A 20,184-nucleotide genomic window follows, 5' to 3' on the forward strand; every position below is an offset into this window, starting at 1 on the left:
ATTAACTGCCCTTGTAGAGATTCACTATCTCAACTCGAATATCCTATCCGGAATCTCTTCGTAGAATTTATGCCGTACCGCCTCGCCGTCCATCATCCCGTGCAAATAGCAATCGCCTCGAAACGTGTAAAAGAGATGCGGGTCATCCTTTTCTGCCTCCTCGACCTTCTCTTGGAACGAAGTTTTATACACCCCGGCTCCGTCGTCCCGTACCCGCTGTCCCACAACCCAAGCCATTGTTGCTATCATTGCAAGGACCAAAGTCGAAACCAGCGCTTGGAACCTGGCACTCATTGCATTCTTGATTTGCTTTGCCTGAAGGTCCATCATCTTCCCCTCACGCTCACGCTCGAGTCGATTCTCTGCCGTTTTCTTCGCATCCATCATTTCGTACCACTCACCAGACTCCAGCCACTTCTTTTTGTTCTTCTCGTCTCGACCCTTGCGCTTCTTCTTACGCTCCCGGTTCTTTTCGCACTGCCGGATGCACGCCTTGAGCGCTTCTTTAGCATCCTCGAGCTTTTCACTAGCGAGATCGCCCTCCTCATTCTCCTCGGGGTCTGGCCTTTTCTTCTTCTTCTGCTTGAGCACGACGGGTACGGTACAGCCGTACAGCACGCAGATCTTGTCGCCCACCTCGACGTCGTAGGCCAGGCCCAGCCTCCCGGCCTTGGTCTTGAACATGCGGCGGTTCCAGATGACGGCGTGGACCCGGCGGCAGAACTCGGTCACAATGGAGTTGCGCTCGTTGTTGATGAGCGCCCCCGTCTTGACGCGGCCGCTGTTGATGTTGCCCTTGTGAACCGACTCGCGGCACGCCCGGGCGTAGTAGTACGGCGGGTTGCGGTTGTCCCGGCCCCGATCCGCCACCAGCGTCCGCCACAGCTCGTCGGGGGGTCCTCGTCGTAGGGAGACTCCCAGCTGCCCAGGTCGAGCCACGAGACCGGGATCGACCCGCCCTGCGACGCGTCCACCACCTCCGTCACCTCGTCCAGCTCGAAGCCCTGTACGTACATGCTGTAGTGCCCCAGTTCGGGCCGCTTCCGGAACTTCAGGACGCCGAGGTTCACGTGCCGCGTCTGCGCGGCGCTGTAGTTCCGGTGGCCGTCGGTCGGTGGCCCCACCAGCGGGTCGGCGTTCGCGCGCCCCATCCGCATGACGCGCATGCCCGGATGGTTGTCCAAGCTGAAGGGGGCACGTGAGGCGCGGGCTACCCAAGAGGGCAGCTCCACATCTTTTACGTCGCGATCTGTCTGAGACTCGTCTACCTGATTCGGGCTTTTATGCTTGGATCTCCTGTTCTTGGTTCTCCTGCCTTTCGATTTCCTGTTCCTTGGTCCCCTGTCTTCTGATTCTCTCTTTGACATCTCGTCTCTTTCTTTCAATCTCTTGGCTTTCTCCGCCCGCCGCTTGTTCACGGCATCGCTAGTCTTCTGCTTGTGATCATCACACCAGTCCTTCAGTTTAATCCATTCTTCGGAACCGCCTTCAGGTAATGGATACGAGTTTCTTGGCGGGTCTTCCCCTGGTGGGGCCATGATCCCTCTGTTGTATGTATCATCGAAGTAATCGTCATGATGCGGACGCAGGCGGATTGACCTTCCATCAGGCTGCTCTAACGACCAGGGGCGGCAGAGGATGTCCAGGGCTTGGACTGCATCGATTTTGCTCTTTCGCTTGATGACGAATCTGACGAAGTCACGACATACATCAGAATAAGGCCGGCTGTAGTCGATCAAAAACGGTTTCTCCTCCAAGAATTGGTCAAACAGGGTCATGGTCAAGAAGGTGGGATCGTCTTCGTCGGATGTCACGCCCGCAAACGGTGCAGCATCCCTTGCAATGGCGAGCAGGGAATAGATGACGTCGCGAGGCTCAGCAGCCTTGAAGATGAACATGGTAGATACTCCAGGCTGAGCAAGCTCCGCCTCTCCAGCGGATCGATGGTACGAATCCTGCTCCATCTTTCCAGGTCCTGCTCCGAGTCAGACTCCGAGTCCGTGTCGTCCCCCTCGAGTTCGTGCAGCGGAGATGCAGGCCCGCGAAAGACCTTGCCGGTGGCCTGTACCAACAGGCTGGCACCGAGCTCTGACACGTGCTCGAACCAGCCAGCAACATGCTGGAACTTCTCGTCATTTTGCATGATCTCGGACAACCGGTGCGTCGCCGTCTCGACCTCGACGAAAAGCTCGACGGCAATGGCAAAGCCTTTCCATGGCATCGAGTCGTTGCCGCAGTAGACCGTCGCCTTCTTCGCCAACGCAATCTCTTGCACCACCCAGCGCCGCGAGAACCACTCGGTTTGCATGAGCATCTGAAGCGCCTGCCACTTGCGAGTATACTTCTGATCGGAACATATCGTGTCGAAGTTGTCCAGTACCATGACTTCATTCCGTATGAAGTCGATGGCCATCTTGCTGTCCTCCGTGTGTTCCCCTAACCACACGCATACTCGTTTTGCTCGCGTGTAGATCCTCGCCATCATCTGGACCTGGTGATTCCGCTCTTCGGGGTCGTGTTGGTTAATGCAGATAGCGTCAATCCAGAGCCATCTCACTTTATGCTTGAGCCGGAGGTATTTGAGGGCCAGGGCAAGCTCCCGCTTCACCTTGAATTTGTACGTATCATTGCCTTCTTCAATCTTCAAGGCGTACCTCGGCTCGTCGGAGCCCCAGCACCACGAGAGCGCCTCGTAATCGACCCTATTCTTCTGAGCCTCCTTGAACCTTTCCATTTCTTCGTCTGCATTCTTCTCTTCGTCATCTGCCCTTTGCTTTTTGCTTCGTTGCTGCAAAGCCTTCCGGGATTCCTTCAATTTGTGCCGCTTCTCCCTCTCGTGGGTCTCACTCTTCTCCTGGTTACTGACACCAGCTTGATCCACGTCTTCTCTGTCCTGGTAGCTTTCTGATAGGGGTGGGGATCGAGTGCCCTCATTTCCCGTCTTCTTGCGATTTCCGTCCGTCTCTTGGTCGCGTGATATCTTCCTTGGTATGTGGAATGTCGTGTCATATTCGGCCACATAGAACTCGCATACTATTTCCCGGTTGTCCGTATTGCCGGTCTTGAGCTTGATGAGTCGAATCCGCTTCTTTCCAGGCTGAAGCCTTCGGTACTTGTACTCCTTAATGCCATCAAGCTCCCTGCTATCGTACTCTTGAAGCCCTGGCTCGCTTGTCTCTCCGCTGTCCCTTGAGGACTGATGATAATATTTGTGCTTCGGTGTCATGGCCTACGCTGTCTAATACAATATACGACAATATTAGCAAGAAATTATGTTGCATGTGGAGGAGGGGGGTAGCACAATGCACAATGGTGTTCTAATATAGGCTTTACTGACAGTAGCCTTTTCCTACTGTCTGATATAAGGACATGCCCTGCACTATTAAATAGATCCTGTGTCGTACGCTGAGGTAGCCTCTACCATTACAAGGGGCGCACATTTTCAGCCGCAACAGGGGGGTTAACCGACGGGGCAGGGACACATGTAACCAACGTAGGATGGTGCACCAATTGAATCATATCAGCTCTTCTGGCTATACCTTCACTTTTCTCCGAGCAGGCTCGGCTTTCCCACTGCGGCAGGTGTAATTGTGGTGTCTTTCGCCGATATGCAAATATATGCAAGCCCTCTGCAGCCTCGGCGGCTACAGACCCCAGACTAGTAGTCTCGTTCCCTTCCACTCTCAGTTCGTTTAGGACGGTGGCGATGTCCACCATGTTCTCAGCTCACCTTTTTCTGCACTGGGAGTAGGCGAAAATACACATATTAGAGGGTGCTGGTCGATCCGGGTCTGCGCTCATGAGAACGATGCAAAACAAATGCGCCTTTTGGTCCTTTGGTCCTCTAATACAACACGAGACACCCCCACTGGAACCTGGAGGGCCGCTTTGGAAATGGAAAAGTTTGGAGAGTGGCTTTAAGATGAAAGAGCCTCGCAGTTGCACTCGTCTCCAACTCACCGAGGTTACAGGTGGCTTAATCTGAACGAATCCAATCGCGCCACGTGTGCTGCGATTATGCACCTGGGACATTGCTTGCGTTTGCCTGTCAGCCGTCGTTCCCTGTTGTGTCTGGATTGATGCTAGCGTCCGATGCGTTGGTCGACAGATCTAGAAGGCGGCTCGCAATCTGGCAATGTCGCATTGGCAAAATGCCAGTTTGAAGTTTGTTCCCTTCTCAGTCCATTGATGGTTTTTCTGCGCGCGCCCAATCGGGAGTTTCCAGCAGCGTTCGACCGAATGAGCATTGGATCGTGTCGGCATCTGCCGGAGCAGGCTGCCTTGGCAACGTGACGGATTTATTGAACTGGAAGTTGCTGTTGATCATTGCCTTTCTACAGGGCACGCTAGACCCTGGCCATGCTGATGTGCAGCAGAGGCTGGAAGAGCCTTTGGCTTGGAAGAAAGCCCGAAGCGGCTCAGCATATGTCAGCCCAGCTAGCCACCTCGAGCTGTGTCGTTCAATCCAGGCACTTCCTCACCGTCACCCCGCCAAGGCGCCTATCGTGCTTTTCGTGTCTATTCCAAGCACCTCCCTTTGAGGTCAAGTCATCGCCAAACTAGCCCAGAAGAAATAAACGACTCCTCGTGGACATGAAGTCAAATTCAAAAGAGCAATCCACCGCTAATAATGTCCTATCAAGAAAACCATTTTCCATTTCTGTTGTCACAATGGTAATCGCATACTACCGTCTTGAAACATAAGCGTGAGCAAGTATCCCAGGCGCCGGTAGGAACATTGGGTGAAACAATTTCGAGCGCCCCTATCTGACGACAGAGGCCACACTTTCCTGGTGGCATACAGTTGCTTTCTCTTCATTCTGGCTTGTCGGATTCGGGTCTACTATCGTCGTTGCCGAGTCTATTGACCCCTTTTTGTTACATGCTCGCTGGTGCTCCTCATTTATGGTATTGTATAGTGCTTTCGGGTCTGCATCTGGCTCCCGGACGATCCGGTCTCTCCATTCCGTCCATACCGGTGTCTGGGGCAACAAGCCCGCCTTGTCGGTCCAACTCTTGTCTTGGACGTCCCTGAAGAAAAGGATCAGGGACGCGTACGTAGCGGTCCGGGTCTTGACGTGCGTGCCGCCCGGAAGCTCTTCGAGGGAATCGAGGCAAGAACGGCCGTTCAACCAGAGTCCCAGTAAGGTGTTGGCCTGCCCAAGCAGGTTTAGGAGGATGAAGACGACCTGGTCCATGGTTGATCCGTTGGGTATGGTACTAAACGACAGGAAAATGACCAGCAACGTCCCCACCTTCGTAAACGCCTGCCAGAACAAAGTCGTCTGTGAGGATTTGGCATCTTGGTTGTAGACGGAGCCTCGGGTAGTTCACGCTTTGATATCTCGCCGGCTTCCGGACAAAACCAAGGCAGAATTGTCCCGGTCCAGGATATACACGGCATCCGAGGCATCGGGCCTGCATGTCGAGTCCGGTTCCCGCGAAGGCTTGATCATGATGAACTCGACGACGCGCAGGACGATGAACCAGCTCGTATACACCAAGCAGTTTGACAGCCCTATCCATGTTGCCTTGGGCGCCATCAGAGACATGACGATCAAACCTCCCATGCACACCCACGTAAAAGCCGCCCAGATCAGCTTCAGGGGCTCCCTCCCCGTTCTCCTCCGAGATTGTGGGATCTCGAAGAAGGTGCATTTCCCGTCTTCGAGCAATCTGCCCCTTTTATGGCGTTCTCCAGCGCCAGGTTCCGGAGGGGCGCGCTCTTGCCTCCGTAGGGGGAGAAATACGTGTAGGAACTCGGCTCCAGGAGTACGTCGTATGATTTGAGATAGGTCTGGATCCCTGACACAGGGGCTGCGCAGATTGCTTGCAGTAGGTTGCGTCCGGAGAGTCGGTATTTGAGCTCCTCGTTTTCGCTGATGAGCACCATGAGGGCGCTGACGTCGAACATCCAGTCTTCTTTGGATTTGTCGTTGGAGTCAATCGATGCCATCATGTAGTGTAGCGCTACCAGGCCCTTCGTTACGGTTGACATTTGCAGTCGTTATGGGACCTTGTGTATATAGCTAGGAAAAGAAGGAGAAAGTAAAAAGATGCCCGATGAGGCTGGACTGCTTATATCTCGGTGGAATTGGGTAGATGGGTGGCTTTGGAACTTGATGCCTTGATGGCTATGGCGGGGTTATGAACGAAGGTATTGGCTCTCCTTAAGGGTGATTTATGCAGGGCGTTTTGCAAGGAGAATTATATTCATTGGATAAAACTGTGCCACGATGAAAATGGCTTCCTGATGCAGTAATTGGCTGGCTTGCATTATCCAGTTATGCTGCTGTCATCAACCCCTCATCGCCCTTGAGGCGGTGGGATGTCATGCTGCATTACACGAGCTACACTTCTTGAGAGTGAGACACTACTTCGCCAGCATAATCCCTAAGCACCATTCGTATCTTCCTCCTCCGTAATTACTTTCGTCGAACAGCTAGGCACGTCCTTGTGATTGAACGTCTTCGATCCCCGCTTGAGAATAGGATGCTCGTCCTGTAGATGATTTCTCTTCTATCCTGTGCGATCGACATTTGGAAACTTCAAGTGATGCTGTCACACCGAGGTTGCGAGAAAACCCCGAATCTTCCCGATGAGGCAAATCGCTTCCGCTATCGCAGATAGAAGCCTCTCATGATCGTTCCCGACTGCCGGCGACTCCGAAGAACGATCAGATGTCCATCCGGTGTCAGATTGCATGATGTTGTTTTACTGTAGGCAATGGTGAGCTGAGCAGGCGCTGCAAAGCCCGTATAGGGGGCCTGGCCGCAAGGGATGATTTTGCCTGATCTAACCATCCCTAGCTAGCTCCGGTCAGCTTCCACAGCCGCACCGCCTTGATGTTTCGAGACGGCCATCAAACGCATCAACATTTCAAGGGTCTTTGATTACTCTACTTCCAGTTGGTGATCCCGGCGATCCCGAACCACAGTCACGTTATTCGAATGGAACGAGTCAATCAGTGATAAATAAACATTAGAGCATTATTACATTACAGCTGCCAGAGGCAACCCAACAGATGACTACCATAACTAAGTACACATGCTCCCAAGCCCACGTCACCCTACACTACATGTAGATGTAGCAGAACTCGCCGCCGTTTCCGCCGAGCGTGTTCAGCAGCGCACCAAGCTCGACATCACCATTCAGAATGCCGAGGTTGACAGTATCCTTGAGGGATCCCGCGCGGTTGGTCTTGAGATCGTTACCGGCGACGGTGGACAGACGGCTTTGCAAATCCTGGACCTGCCACAGCCACCAGACGCGGTCGATCATGGCATGGTGCAGATAGAACGCCGGGTCGCCCGGAGAGGCATTAATGTCACCACCGGGGTCGCCGCCCATGGTGAAGTGGCCGCCGACGTGCACGCCGGGGATGCCCTGCATGGTGTCCTGGAAAGATGAGACGGTCGAGTGGCGCGTGATGAGGGAGTAGGTCTTGTCCGCGGTGCAGTCCTGGGCCGCGTCGCGGTTGACGGCGCGCTTCAGGCAGCGCGGGTTGTACCGCGTCGACGTGCCGGGGCCCAGGTTGACCTGGTAGTCGGCGAAGGGGCCCTCGGTGTTGCAGCCCGAGGCCACGCCCATGCTCGAGGCGTTGCCGTTGAAGAGCGGGGAGTTGACCGGGTCCGACGCGTAGCGGTCCCAGTTCCAGTACGGATGGGTGCCCTTGTAGCCGCACTCCTCCTTCAGGGCCTTCTCGTAGGTGAACAGGTAATACCGGTGCCAGGCCAGGAAGTTGGCCGAGTTGTGGATCCAGGGGGTCATGGTCATGTGCACGGCCATGAAGTCGTCGAAGCGCGAGCGGGCGCCGGGGACCTCCTTGGCGTCCGACTTGGAGGGGAGTTGCTGCAGGCAGCGGACGGCGGTGGTGTACTCGACGCGCTCGTCGGGGGAGAGGTCACTCCACTCGCGGCGGATGGAGGCGGTCTCGAGGGTGCAGGAGCCGCCGGCCAGGTTGCTCGAAGAGTAGGTCTCGAGCTTGCTGAGGCTCGAGTCCCGCAGCTTGTCGACGACATCGGCGGGGTAGGTTCGGGGGTAGTTGGTGGCAGCGGGTGCCTTGGTCTTGGTCGTGCTCATTGAGGTCGAAGGGACCACGACGATGGACGTCGAAGAAGAAGAGGGAAGAATGCTGGTGACGACGTTGGTCGTGGCGGAGCTGGAAACGGCCGCGGAGGTCACAGCAGTGGTGCTGGCTGAGGATGCCTCGACCGTAGTCTGGGAACTGACGGCGGTCGTGGATGCAGCAGCAGAAGAAGAGGCGGTCTCGATGACAGCCTTAGAAGTGGTCGTCAAGTCGGCGGTCGACTCTACAGCGGTGGAGCTAGCAACAGAGTTCACGGCTGAAGAGGTAGCCGCAGACTCCACGGGGGTGGAGGTAACCGCAGAGCTCTGGGCGGAAGACGAAGCAGCAGGGCGGCTCTGGACAGGATATGAAGCAGCAGGGCTCTGGGCAGGAGACGATGCAGCAGGGCTCTGGGCGTAGGAAGAAGCTGCAGGTGCAACCACGGTCTCGGCGCTGGAGACAGCAGGGTGGGAAGCAGAGCTGGCAGAAGGGTTGTGCTTGCAGCGCGCCACACGCGCATCGGCGCCAGCAAGGAGCAGGGCCCCAAGGACGGGGATAGACACACGCATCGTGGAGGAAGGATAGGATCGTGTGAACGATTCACAGATACTGAAGAAGAGAAGCAACGAGAGACTGGTTTGCTAGAACGACCTCGGAAGAGGTGTCTCTAGACTAACGAAGGTGAAATAACGAATGACTGGTGTAAGTGAACGACAGACTAGAGGTGCAAGAACCTCCCTCCACACGAAAGCTGTTGTCAGTGATTGAGGCTCAACTTCTGACAGCGATAGAGACCAAAACCCTTCCGTGAGTGGTACGAATCGTCCTACCTTACCTTATATAAGTTCCGAGAGGCCCTTAAACCGCCACCCGCGCCATGGCCCATCAAAGCCATCCTCCACAGCCAAAATGGATATGGTATCTTGGGGGATGGCTTTGACGGAAGGGCAAAGGGCATCCCAGTCAGCTTATCGTAGGGGGTTCCACTTCAGCTGGAGCCTCAACGGTGGCCCATCCCTGAACTTCGTCGAGACCCCTGTACTGTCCGGCCTCGTTGGCGCTAGGTCTAGCCAAATCGGCAAGTGCGTCGTCGGAATCTCTAGAAGTCAGCGTCTTGTCTTCATATGCCAACCAACTGTCTTGACACATTTAGAATCCCGATATTAATGAACGGTAATCCAAGGGGTGGGATGTTGTTTCAACTTGTGTTTCTCCGCGTCTATACGAGGGTGACAGGCAGCAATCGAGGCAGAAGCAGCCTTCGTAGGAGGTCGCATCGCGAGGTGCCAATTGCGACGCATGCATTCCTGTACAGAGCTTAAAGAAAGTGGTCCAGATCAGAGCGGAACCCAAAGCGAACCAATTCGGGATTGATTTCGGGTCTAGCACGTCAACTTCGACAAGCGCGGCTCTTAAGGGCTCCCAAAGGCTCCCAAAGGGTATATCAACCGTCGCTGCAGGGGCCTATTTCACCGTTCAGGGTCCATTGGTGGCAGGTCCGCATACCACATTGGTTAGAGTGGCTGAGGGTGGTCAGCTCCGGGGTAACATCGTGCCTCTCGAGGGGGTTCGTGCGTTTCAACTCGCGCAGAGAACATCCCGAAAGAAACACAGCGAGCCAGTCAGATGGCAGGAATCGCCAATCGTGGTAGCAACGAACGTGTATCAGGCCCAGTCCTCCGGTAAGATTGATTGCAGAAGACAGAAGACGAAGAGAGCTGAGAGTTGTCATTGCACATCAAGTTCGGCCGAATCGACGTAGCAGCGGCAGATGTCTCCGGATGTGTCCAAAGGATTGGATGCGATCCAGATGGCCGGATGGCCACTGAGAACACCGTGGGGGACAATAATGACTACTACCATATCCCAGTTACCACGCATAAAAGGATGTCGATTGAGCTGGCAAGCCGAAGTGCCGATAATAGGTCAGCCGATGGGGGCAAGCGCCGGCTGGTAAGCGAGTCGGAAATAACTGGCGCTAGGATCCTTTCTCATGACTCGAGCAAGCCCCCAAGATTGCATCTTCCTTACTGCCTGCCTCCTCGAGGGTCCAATGGCTTATTCCGGTTCAGAAGCTCTGCAAAGCTCGTATTTCCGGTCGCCGGGTAGCTTTTAGTGTGGCCTGAAGTACAAGGTGTTGGTCAAGCTGCTAATAAAGGCAACAGGAAGTCATGCCATGTTGCGTAATTGGCAGACAGCTGTCCAAGGCAATGGTTGCAGCAGCGTCGTTTTCGCCGATCAATGACACCAAGGCACCTACCTGCCTCTGGGACGTATCTATCGGTCCATAGACATTTGCCTATGCAATGGGGTTTTCGCTGTCGTTGCCTTCCATTCTCGCATTCTCGCATTCTCGTATGGTGGTGATGAAGGGGAAAGGGGCCAGTCGGGAGGGTGTCAATTAAGGGACCTGCCATCCGCCTTTTAGTGGGTGTGCTTTGTCCTGTTTCCCACCGAGCTCCGGGCCTAAGAGCAGCCAAGGAAGGTGCAAGGCTCAAGCAGCTGGGCTTTTATTCTTCCTTGGGCAAAAGCACGTGCATCCAGTAGGTTCTGGCTGATCCTGGGCGGCTGGGCCCCTCCTAAAAAACTTAAGTAATGACTGAATGAGGCTTACAAGCTCGCGCCACAAATCGCGGGGCTTCCAAATAATTCCAAGTTTGACATCCCACTTCGCCAACTTCGTCATCGCAAATTCCAACAGTTGATCGCATTAGGCAACACCGTCGCAAACACATTCTTGGACCAAAACCCAAAGAAAAACCGGTGATTTCGGGGCAGAAATTCGCACACAATACTCAACGACACGCACATCGACATGGATCAACTTCTGAGCGGATCCGCGCCCCAGAGGGTGCCGGGCAACTTCGATGCCTCCGAGGCCCAGAACCTCGAGGATGTAAGTACTCAAACGAGCACGCCCAAGTCCCGAGACCTCTCAGCGACTAACCAGAGATGATACATCGCGACAGATGGAGAAGCAGTTCGCCGTCAAGGTGGTCCAGCACATGGGCACCTACTGGTCGATCCTGGAGAAGATCAAGGGGTCGCAGCTGCGGCTGACCAAGATGGACAACGAGATCTACGAGCACCTGGTCAAGGACTTCCCCGAGTTCGACCCGGCCGAGCCCATCGACGAGGACAAGATGAAGAGCAAGGAGGGCAAGGAGCGCTGGCGCAACTTCATGATGGCCTACGAGAAGAAGATTGACGACTACAACTTCGGCACCATGGTCCGCGCCGACCCCAAGACCGAATACACCCAGGAGGGCACCATCTTCGTGCCCCGCATGCAGTTCTACGCCGTCGAGATTGCGCGGAACAAGAAGGGCCTGAACGACTGGGTCTACGAGGAGGCACAGAAGAAGAGTTCCTCGTCATAAAATGCTTCGGGGAGGTAGCGATGGTTCTGTGGCATGGGTAGGTAGCAACAAAAAAAAGGGAAACGGTGATGTTCGACAAGATCTGATATCCGCGCATCTGGTTTGCGCAACAATTTACAGCAATTCGTCCAGGGCAATTCTGATTTGACTCCGGACCTTGGGGCCTTTTGACCGGCGCATTTTCTCAAAATCAGGTGAAAGTGTTGACTGCTGTTCTTTTAGCAGTTCTTCCATCTTGGTGCTTTTGGTTGTTGTTTGTAGCATGTCCGCATAATCTCGGTGTTTTGGATGGTTGAAGTTCGAGCTCCTGTTTGGTTCTGTTTACATTTTGTACATGTACCCATCATCTTGTCTGCCCACCACTGTTAACCATCAATTAAGGTGATCGATCTCAGGTCCAAGCCGGCTGCCACTCGAGAAAACGGTTATAGGAAGTATCCTGTCAATTTAGTGAAATCAACGCCGTTCTTCTGACGGTTTATTGACTTCCAGCATTTGGGCGTTTGCGCCGCCTAACTACAGCTACAACTTTGAAAGATTTCAGACATCGCTTCAACCCGCAAGTAAGATCGAAACTGCTGCGCACTTTGGATCTCACGGCCGTTTTGGCATTCCCATGTTGCATCAAGGCGACAAGGCAGCCCGGACCGGTTACCACAGGACCTCATCGGGACGACTCGGAAAACAAATCGCACAGCCGGAACAGGTACAATGCTGACTTCAATTAAGTACCTGTTCGCCTTCACAGACCGAAAAGGCTACGCCGCCTTGGCCGCGGGTTTCGCTGCGTCGTTTATTGTCGGCGTCCTCAAGGCGTTGCTGGCCATCTTTCTGGGCGAGATCTTCCCTATCATCGCAAACTTCGGAAACGGGAGGATCACCGGAAAGGCCGCGCTGTCACGGGTGTCCAATTGGTGTATCAATCTCACCCTCGCAGGCGGCATCGCATGGATCGCCAACTTCGTCTTGCTTCTCGCCTGGGTCGCTCATGGGGAACGCCAAGCTCGGAGTCTGCGAGTGAGGTCTTTTAAGCAGCTGCTTGCGAAGGATTTGGCATGGTTTGATGGGCTTTCGGAAGGTACCCCCGCTGTTCTGTCTGGATTGTATTCGTAAGTCTGTCTGCTCATCGCGTTTTCCCTCCCCATTGACGAACATTGCAGCTGACCACCCATCTCGTTCTCATGGTCTAGGCACATTCGAGAGCTTCAAGCAGCCTCATCCGTAGCACTCGGAAATCTCACGGTCGATATCATCGCCTCGGTCGCAAGCCTTGGGGTCGCCCTGTACTTTTCTTGGAAATTGACATTGGTTCTCCTCTCTACTATCCCCATCGCGATCATCGTCCTTGGGCTCCTTGTCCGAGAGATCGAACCAGCGATCCTAGCCCAGCATTCAGCCCTAGCCTCAGCTTCGAGTTACGTCACATCGACTCTCGCCTCGATTGATGTCGTCAAAGTCTTCAACGGTCTGGATCACGAGACGTGGCAGTACTCAGATGGCATCAGGCGCTCCAAGTATTTCTACCTCTCGCAATCCAGAGCGAATGCGTGCCAGATGGGGTTCGTCAAGTTCTGGCTGGAGCTGCTGTTTGTCGTGGGGTTCTTTTACGGCACTGTTCTTGTCCAAGGTGGCGCCAGCGTTGGCAGCGTGGTAGCCACGTTCTATGCGACATTCGGGGCTCTCCAGGCAATCGAGTCTTGCATCCCCATGTACTTGGTTCTGGTGAAAGGCATACTGGCGGGCCGGTCTCTGCACACATTTCTAGGAGACAATAAATGCAAATACAGGCCCGGCAAAAGACTTGGTCACAGCGAGACCTCTTGCATTGAGTTGATGGATGTATGTTAAATAAGCTTTGCCCCTTGAAGATTTCCACCGACTAACTCAGCCTAGGTCACATTTGCATACCCTTCCAATCCGTCCAGCATCGTCCTTCGCAATGTATCGCTCTCGTTAAGCCGACGCCGCCCAGTTACCTTCATCATTGGGCGCAGCGGTTCTGGAAAGAGTACCGTGGGGAACCTCTTGGTAAACCTCTATAAGCCCTCGAGTGGCAGTCTTCGGATATACGTAGACAATATGGAGATATGGCCCAAGGAGTCAATCCGAAGCCATGTCACATTGGTTCAGCAGTCTACTGCCCTTTTCGACCAAACGCTGCGCACCAACCTCGAGTGGGCTTCGAATCGTCAATTCGACGAACCACTCGTTCAGCCGCACGAGTTGAGGGAAGCCTGCAGGGCAGCTTCACTACAGCCTGTGCTCGCCAAGCTACCGCTGGGACTCGAAACTCGGATCGGACCCGGAGGCCACTCTCTGAGTGAGGGTGAGCGACAACGAGTTGCGGTTGCGAGAGCAAGAATACGGGACCCGGTGTGCCTGATCCTAGATGAGGTTACCAGCAACCTCGATCGGCCAAGCAGGGTCCAGATCATGGAGAACATACGGCAATGGCGACACGATAAGACAACATTGATCATCACACATGACCTGAGCTTGATCAAAGACGAAGATTACGTCTATGTTCTTGAAGAGGGCCGAGTAGTTCAGGAGGGAAAGAGGAGGGACGTCGAGCTGGAGGACGGTCCGTTCATCCAGCTCTTGAACTCGGCCGATGAATACGGCTGCATAAAGGATGACAATATGAGCCATGCCGGGGATCAACCCGATTCTGATACCAGCGGAGGGAGACATGTATCTGCCAGCAGCCACACAAGTTCACTGTCGGCCAGGAGCATCCTGAGTCAGATCATCAGTCCACCCATCTCATCCATGTTTTGGCCGATCGGGGGCTTTCAAAGCAGCGTATTCCCGCCATTAAGTGCTGGACATGCACTGAGGTCGCCCGCATACCAAATAGGGCATCTGCAATACCCAGAGATGCGGGGACGAGCCACATCCGATATCCGGGATGCCGCACCCATAACGTCGTCAAATAAGACACATACGAGACCCAATGAAGAACCGCATGTGGCAATACACCCACAAGAACAACATACCAAACCGAGTTCTTGTGACGTTATTAGAGAGAATCAGAGTGGAGGTCAGGATTCAGGTACCAAACATGCCGGTCAGTTGACTCCGGTCGAAATGAGTGCGATCGCCGGCGACGACACATTGGCCCACGGCATCACCGAGCGATCGAATGATGCAGATTTTATTCAACTTCCCCTTCGGGATATCTACCAGACCGTCTGGCCTCATCTGCGCCTAAGTTACCGACTGCTTTTCATCGTGGGGATCTTGTGTGCCCTGTTGGTAGCAGCTTCAGTCCCCGCTTTCTCGGTCGTCTTCGCACACTTGCTGGTCGTGCTGTACTCACCCGAAAAACAAGGCCCCTACCAAGTGCAATGGACGCTCCTTCTTTTCTTGGTCGCCCTGGTCGGCGGGTTCGCGACGTTCCTGGCCTACCACCTCTGCGACTGTGCTGCGCAGGCCTGGATCGACTCGTTGCGTAGTAAGGCACTATCCCGCATCCTCATCCAGCCGCGCGCGTGGTATGCTAGGCCCCAGAACTCTCCTCATCGTATCGCTGCGTGTATCGACCTCGGCGCGGAGGAGATGCGCACACTGGTCGGTCGCTTCGTCCCAATGATGCTCGTAGTCGTATGCATGATCTCCACCAGCATCGTATGGGCCATCGTCATCTCCTGGAAACTCGCTCTGGTCACCCTCGCCGCCGCGCCAGTCCTAATGGCGGCCACCAAGGGGTTCGCATTGGTTTCGGCCAAGTGCGACATGCGCTGTAACGACGCGGCGCTCCAGACGCATGGCATTCTGACGGAAGCCGTCACGAAGATCAAGACCGTAAGGGCGCTGGCGGTGGAACGTTTTCTGGATAGGGAGTTCAGCCAATCTGCCTCGAGGACCCTGAGTCTCGGGATCCGCAAGGCCGTGGTCATGGCTGTGCTTTTCGCCTGCTGGCAGAGCGTCCTGTGGTTCACGATGGCGCTCATCTTCTACTACGCCACTGTTTTGCTGGCGGTCAATCGCGAGATCACCGTCGGCGCGGCGCTCCAGGTCGTCAACTTGCTGGTGATGGGCTTGAGCACCGCGAGCCACATTCTCAACTCGGTACCTGCCATCACAGCAGCGCAAGCTACGGCATCGCAGTTGCTGCACTACGTGAACCTGCCCATTCACCCCGACGAAGGCTGCAGCCAGGGAGATAAGACGGTGATATCCGGCAAGAGGAGCTCGTCCTTTGGAAACAAGCACATCACCTCGCCCTTCCCGATTCGAATGGATGGGCTTTCATTCACCTACCCACCGTTCCCCGGACTTAATGGCAACAATCCTCCTCCTGAACGTCCCACATTGACGAACATCAACCTAGAAGTCCGACCCAACACCATCACAGCCATCGTCGGCCCCTCCGGCTGCGGCAAGACGACCCTTGCCCACTTACTCCTCTGCCTCTACGAACCCGATCCCATCCACCCCGCCCGCAACGTCCGTCCCAGCAAGTACCGACACCCGCTATCCTTCGCGGGCCTGCCGCCCAGCATGATCAACCTCGAAGCCCTGCGGCGCGAGCAGCTGATCTCCTACGTTCCCCAGAGCCCCACCCTGTTCCCAGGCCTCTCACTACACGACAACATCCTCTACGGCATCCCCGAAGCCTCGCCCCTCCGCAGCAACCTGGCCGCCCTGCACCGCGCCGCCGCCGACGCGGGCATCCACGACTTCATCGTCAGTCTGCCGCACGGCTACAACACGCGCATCGCAGGTGCAGGCGCCGGGACGGGCGGCGTCGAGCTCAGCGGCGGCCAGACCCAGCGCGTCTGCCTGGCGCGCGCCCTGGTCCGGAGACCCGCGCTGCTCGTCCTCGACGAGCCGACGAGCGCCCTCGACGCGCAGGCCGCGGCCGAGGTGCGGCGCAGTCTGGTGCGGTTCGCGAAGAACGGCGGCAGCCACAACAACCGCGGTTCAACAACGACGACGACGAGGGGCAGCTTCGCGCCCAGTTTGATACAGGAGCACAGTGAACTTGTGGACGAGTACGGGACACCGCCGCTGTTTCCGCCGGACTCGATAACGGGGGGAGCGAGGGAGACTGCGGTGGTGTTTGTTACGCATTGCCGGCGGATGATGCGGGTTGCGGACCAGATCTGCGTCCTGGGGAGCGAGGGCCAGGTTGTGGAAAGGGGTACATACGCGGAACTGATTGATAGGATCGGGGGACGGTTTGCGGAGTTTGTGGGGGATGGGGTTTGGAGGCGGAGTACCGCCGCGGATGGGTATGGGTTTGCAGCGTCCTAAGGTGGATAGGGGGAGAAAGGGTGGATAGAGGTTGGCTTTGGAGGCGTGTACAAGTGAGAATTTCTTGTTGGTTTCTGTGGTCTGTAGGATAATAGGCTGTGGTGTTAGCTACAGCAAGTGTATGAGAGGGCATAGACCAGCCATACCCAGCAAATCCAAAGATATCTCGGATACTTGGTTGTACAGGGGAGAAAGGGGTTCGGCAAAGCTGCGTCGCATCTAACGTGACATTTGACTGACGTTAACCCTACTGACAGACTATTTCTATAACCAATCACTGTGATGGGATCAATGCTTTTTATTTGGAAGCAGACATGGCCATTTGCTTGTGTTATTGCAACGGTATATAGGGGTTGACATTGTTGTCCTGCATATAAGCGTGGGAGTTCGGGGATAATGCTTTTTCGGCGCCGATCCTGTGGGGATAAAAAAAACAGCGGGTGTTTCCTCTCCGGGAAGGCCACTCACGAAAACGTGTGCGGCCGCTTTCATGAGTCATGACCATGCTCGACCAGACTTATTATTTCACTGGCAAGTTGTCTTTCCACCTACACACGAAGACACGGTTTTAGGTTCTTTTCATTTGTTTCCAAAACAGGGAGGCTCGCGTGAAAAAGAGAATGCAAAAAGTACAGGTATACGCCGTTCAGCCGAACGGCGAGTTTGTGCTTGAGTCGCCGGTTCCGGGTTGCGCCGATAACGAGGGTGCTAGCCCCTATTCCTCGGCGGACGTGATCTCGTTCCTGACCCGGCGGCTCCCTCGCTCGCTGCCGGTTTTGCGCCTGCTGCAGCTAGGCCCGAAAACCCCGGGAACTCTCGTCATCACCACCCCGCTCCCGCTCCGAAAGCCGGCCGAGGGTAGGGAGGGACAAAAAGACCCTGAGGCCGTACGTCCCGAGAATGTCTGGACCATGCTCGTGGTCGATCGGGCCAGCCACCCGGCTACCGAGATCTGGTCCTTCTCGTCGTTGGAGATGTACCACGGCGCCGCCCCGCACGAGAAGGAGCCGCAACGGGCCAGCGCCCTCCCGGATACCCTGAAGGACCAGCTGCCGTTCTCCGAGGAGGTGCTCGATGCGGCCACCGCGCAGCTCCTGGGCGCGATCGCGCACATCCCAGTCACGTGGCGGGACACGTCCGGCACCAAGTCGCCCGCCGAGCGACTGGCTGACATTCGCCACACCCCCGGCAGCCCGTACTGTCTGTTCGGCAACACGCACAGCACCGTCGCCGCGCTCCTAGCCCGTGCGGACTCTGGCGCGGGCGACCTCGTGCTCGACCCTAGCGTTCCTTACGGCAAGTACGTGTTTCCCGTGCCTACTACGAACCAAGCAGGAGAGGGCAGTGTTTTGGAACTGCCAGAAGGCCTCATCTGGAGCACCATCGGCCCTGACGACTATGCGGACGTCATGGCCGTCAACAAGATCATCCGCAGCCCGTCGACGCTGGCCAAGCTCCCGAGCGCGGCGATCCGCGAGGCGGCGCAGAGGCCGGACGGGAAGCCGGGCAAGGCGGTGGCGTTCGCGTTCGCGGCCGGGGACGGGTCGGTGCGCACGTTGCACGTGGACCCGGCGTACCGCCGTCGGGGGTTGGCGAAGGCGGTGGTCGCGAGGCTGCTGGGTATGGGGTTGTTCGCGCCGCCGCGGAACGGGCCCCTGGCGGCGAGGCCGGAGGTTTTGGACGAGTTATTGGCAGAGAATGGCGAGCAGGCGGGGGCCACGTTGGCTTTCGCGGGGATCGAGGAGAGCAATACGGGGAGTATACGGACGTTTCGGGCGCTGGGCGGCAGGTGGTTGTGGGATGTTTACTGGATATACCTGGATCTGGACCGGGCTAGGGAGCTGGCTGGGGAGAAACCTTCGTAGCTCGGCTTTTTACGAGTGACATGCAAGCTTGGTTAGAAGCCACGTTTTTAGAGCCGTATATACGTAGGGATCTCCTTCTTTTTCTTCTTTTTGTGTATTTGTTCTGGTTCTCAGTGCAGAGTGTCTCTGTTGGACAGGGGGCTTAATACGCTCCACAACCAAATATAAGACCTGAAAGTCCCCCAGAGTTCCGCACGTAGTTCCGCTGTTCAATCCAACGGCACCATCTCCTATCTCTGACCTTCTGATCCACCTCCCTGTCGGTGAAAGAGAATGGGCCACTATCACATCGGCCAGGAGTGCTAGTGATAGATTAGCTGGCGACGGGATGTAGATGTAAGGCGGTGTTGAGACTAGTGCGGGATAGCTGCAGTGCGTCTGTTGGGAGGCCTGTAAGCAAGCATCCGGAGTTAGCCCCTGCAGTCATTTCTGTTCGGATCTCTCTGGATCTCTCTGGGGTGCTCGCAATCGTCATGCATCCGTATCCGGTGAGATCTGCCTCCTATCGCATGCTTAGGGCTTACCAGCCGTTCGGGAGATCAAACAAATCACCATGTGCCGGTCAACTAACTGCAAACTCGGTTGACATTTCATTGCATACCATACTCATGCGGGGAAGCGCACAGGCAAGCTGAGTATCAGCCTGGAGACAATCTTGTTCACCTGAGATAACCTTACTTCCGGTAGATGTGTCCGCTGGGCGCAATCGGAAGTTTAAAATATAAAAAAAAAAGATCGGGAATTGTGGCCGAGGAAATGCATGATATTGGTGTCACGGGAACGAGTCCTCCGGCGGTCGGAGTGTCGGGGCTTTTTTTCTTTTCTTTTTTTCTTTCTTTTTTTTAGGTAGCATGGCTAGCGGGAATAATCGACCGGTATTATACCCGCCGACCTTCGACGCCACAGGACATGCAAAATACGGTTCCTTCAGTGGCCCCTTGCCGCGACTAACCACCTTTAGGCCCGCGTACGGTCCAGCTGCCTACGTACGGATCCAATCATTATCTAAAAAGTCTAACTCGACTGCATTACTGATCCTGTGTGCATAGGATACACTTTGAGGCCTCCCAGACGGGTTTGCGAGGGTGGTGCATTTGCTGTCCTGTCCTGTCCTGTCCTGTCCTGTCCTGTCCTGTCCTGTCCTGTCCTGTCCAGCCTCTTTCCGTTGATCCGTTTCCGTCTCCGTCATCCGTCAGCCATGATGACAAGGATATATCCAAACGTCATCACCGCGGAAATCGGCAGAGCCAGCTGCCCAACGACAAAGCGACCTAGCGCCGCTGGGAATAATCGGGAATGAGAACGAACCCTTTTTCCCACCCGCGGCAAGTATTGCCTCGCCCTCAAAGTTACTGTCTCTTTGGCTCTCTCTTTCGGATAAAACGTACTGGGATGAAGCAGTGAAAGCCGCAGAGGGCGCTGTCGTACCGGACGAACGCTCTGAATCCTCGCATCCCATTAGCTCGTCACTGGCTGGCAGCGAGACACAGACAAACAAACGAACCCCTGGGCTCCCACTGCCACTGCCACTGCCATCTCCCATCTCCCCGCACACCGCACACCCCTTCCGCAGGGACATTCCCCCACATCCGTCCCAAGCAACTAATCA

General features: G+C 55.5%; 8 protein-coding genes across 8 annotated transcripts; 3 read left to right on the forward strand and 5 right to left on the reverse strand.

The window, feature by feature from the left end:
• Window positions 1-24: 24 nt before the first annotated feature.
• Window positions 25-3,226, reverse strand: PG986_002512 (uncharacterized protein; the record flags this gene model as incomplete). Its single annotated transcript, XM_066838734.1, has 4 exons — window positions 25-921; window positions 945-1,930; window positions 1,951-2,323; window positions 2,609-3,226. 4 exons carry the CDS (start codon window positions 3,224-3,226, stop codon window positions 25-27), a joined length of 2,874 nt encoding a protein of 957 aa, XP_066703798.1.
• Window positions 3,227-4,763: 1,537 nt separating this feature from the next.
• PG986_002513 (uncharacterized protein) lies at window positions 4,764-5,198 on the reverse strand (the record flags this gene model as incomplete). Its single annotated transcript, XM_066838735.1, has 1 exon — window positions 4,764-5,198. One exon carries the CDS (start codon window positions 5,196-5,198, stop codon window positions 4,764-4,766), a length of 435 nt encoding a protein of 144 aa, XP_066703799.1.
• Window positions 5,199-5,330: 132 nt separating this feature from the next.
• Window positions 5,331-5,552, reverse strand: PG986_002514 (uncharacterized protein; the record flags this gene model as incomplete). Its single annotated transcript, XM_066838736.1, has 1 exon — window positions 5,331-5,552. The coding sequence occupies one exon, from the start codon at window positions 5,550-5,552 to the stop codon at window positions 5,331-5,333; it is 222 nt and encodes a 73-aa protein (XP_066703800.1).
• A 50-nt stretch (window positions 5,553-5,602) lies between these two features.
• PG986_002515 (uncharacterized protein) lies at window positions 5,603-5,956 on the reverse strand (the record flags this gene model as incomplete). Its single annotated transcript, XM_066838737.1, has 1 exon — window positions 5,603-5,956. One exon carries the CDS (start codon window positions 5,954-5,956, stop codon window positions 5,603-5,605), a length of 354 nt encoding a protein of 117 aa, XP_066703801.1.
• A 1,118-nt stretch (window positions 5,957-7,074) lies between these two features.
• Window positions 7,075-8,637, reverse strand: PG986_002516 (tyrosinase central domain-containing protein; the record flags this gene model as incomplete). The annotated part of the gene is made up of 1 exon (XM_066838738.1): window positions 7,075-8,637. The coding sequence occupies one exon, from the start codon at window positions 8,635-8,637 to the stop codon at window positions 7,075-7,077; it is 1,563 nt and encodes a 520-aa protein (XP_066703802.1).
• A 2,246-nt stretch (window positions 8,638-10,883) lies between these two features.
• Window positions 10,884-11,448, forward strand: PG986_002517 (uncharacterized protein; the record flags this gene model as incomplete). Its single annotated transcript, XM_066838739.1, has 2 exons — window positions 10,884-10,964; window positions 11,038-11,448. 2 exons carry the CDS (start codon window positions 10,884-10,886, stop codon window positions 11,446-11,448), a joined length of 492 nt encoding a protein of 163 aa, XP_066703803.1.
• A 711-nt stretch (window positions 11,449-12,159) lies between these two features.
• On the forward strand, window positions 12,160-16,710 carry PG986_002518 (uncharacterized protein; the record flags this gene model as incomplete). The annotated part of the gene is made up of 3 exons (XM_066838740.1): window positions 12,160-12,557; window positions 12,639-13,287; window positions 13,342-16,710. 3 exons carry the CDS (start codon window positions 12,160-12,162, stop codon window positions 16,708-16,710), a joined length of 4,416 nt encoding a protein of 1,471 aa, XP_066703804.1.
• Window positions 16,711-17,330: 620 nt separating this feature from the next.
• Window positions 17,331-18,575, forward strand: PG986_002519 (uncharacterized protein; the record flags this gene model as incomplete). Its single annotated transcript, XM_066838741.1, has 1 exon — window positions 17,331-18,575. One exon carries the CDS (start codon window positions 17,331-17,333, stop codon window positions 18,573-18,575), a length of 1,245 nt encoding a protein of 414 aa, XP_066703805.1.
• Window positions 18,576-20,184: the final 1,609 nt, after the last annotated feature.

Source organism: Apiospora aurea (genome assembly GCF_038362705.1).
Source record: "Apiospora aurea strain CBS 24483 chromosome Unknown utg000002l_segment0_segment0, whole genome shotgun sequence".
NCBI classification, from domain to species: domain Eukaryota; kingdom Fungi; phylum Ascomycota; class Sordariomycetes; order Amphisphaeriales; family Apiosporaceae; genus Apiospora; species Apiospora aurea.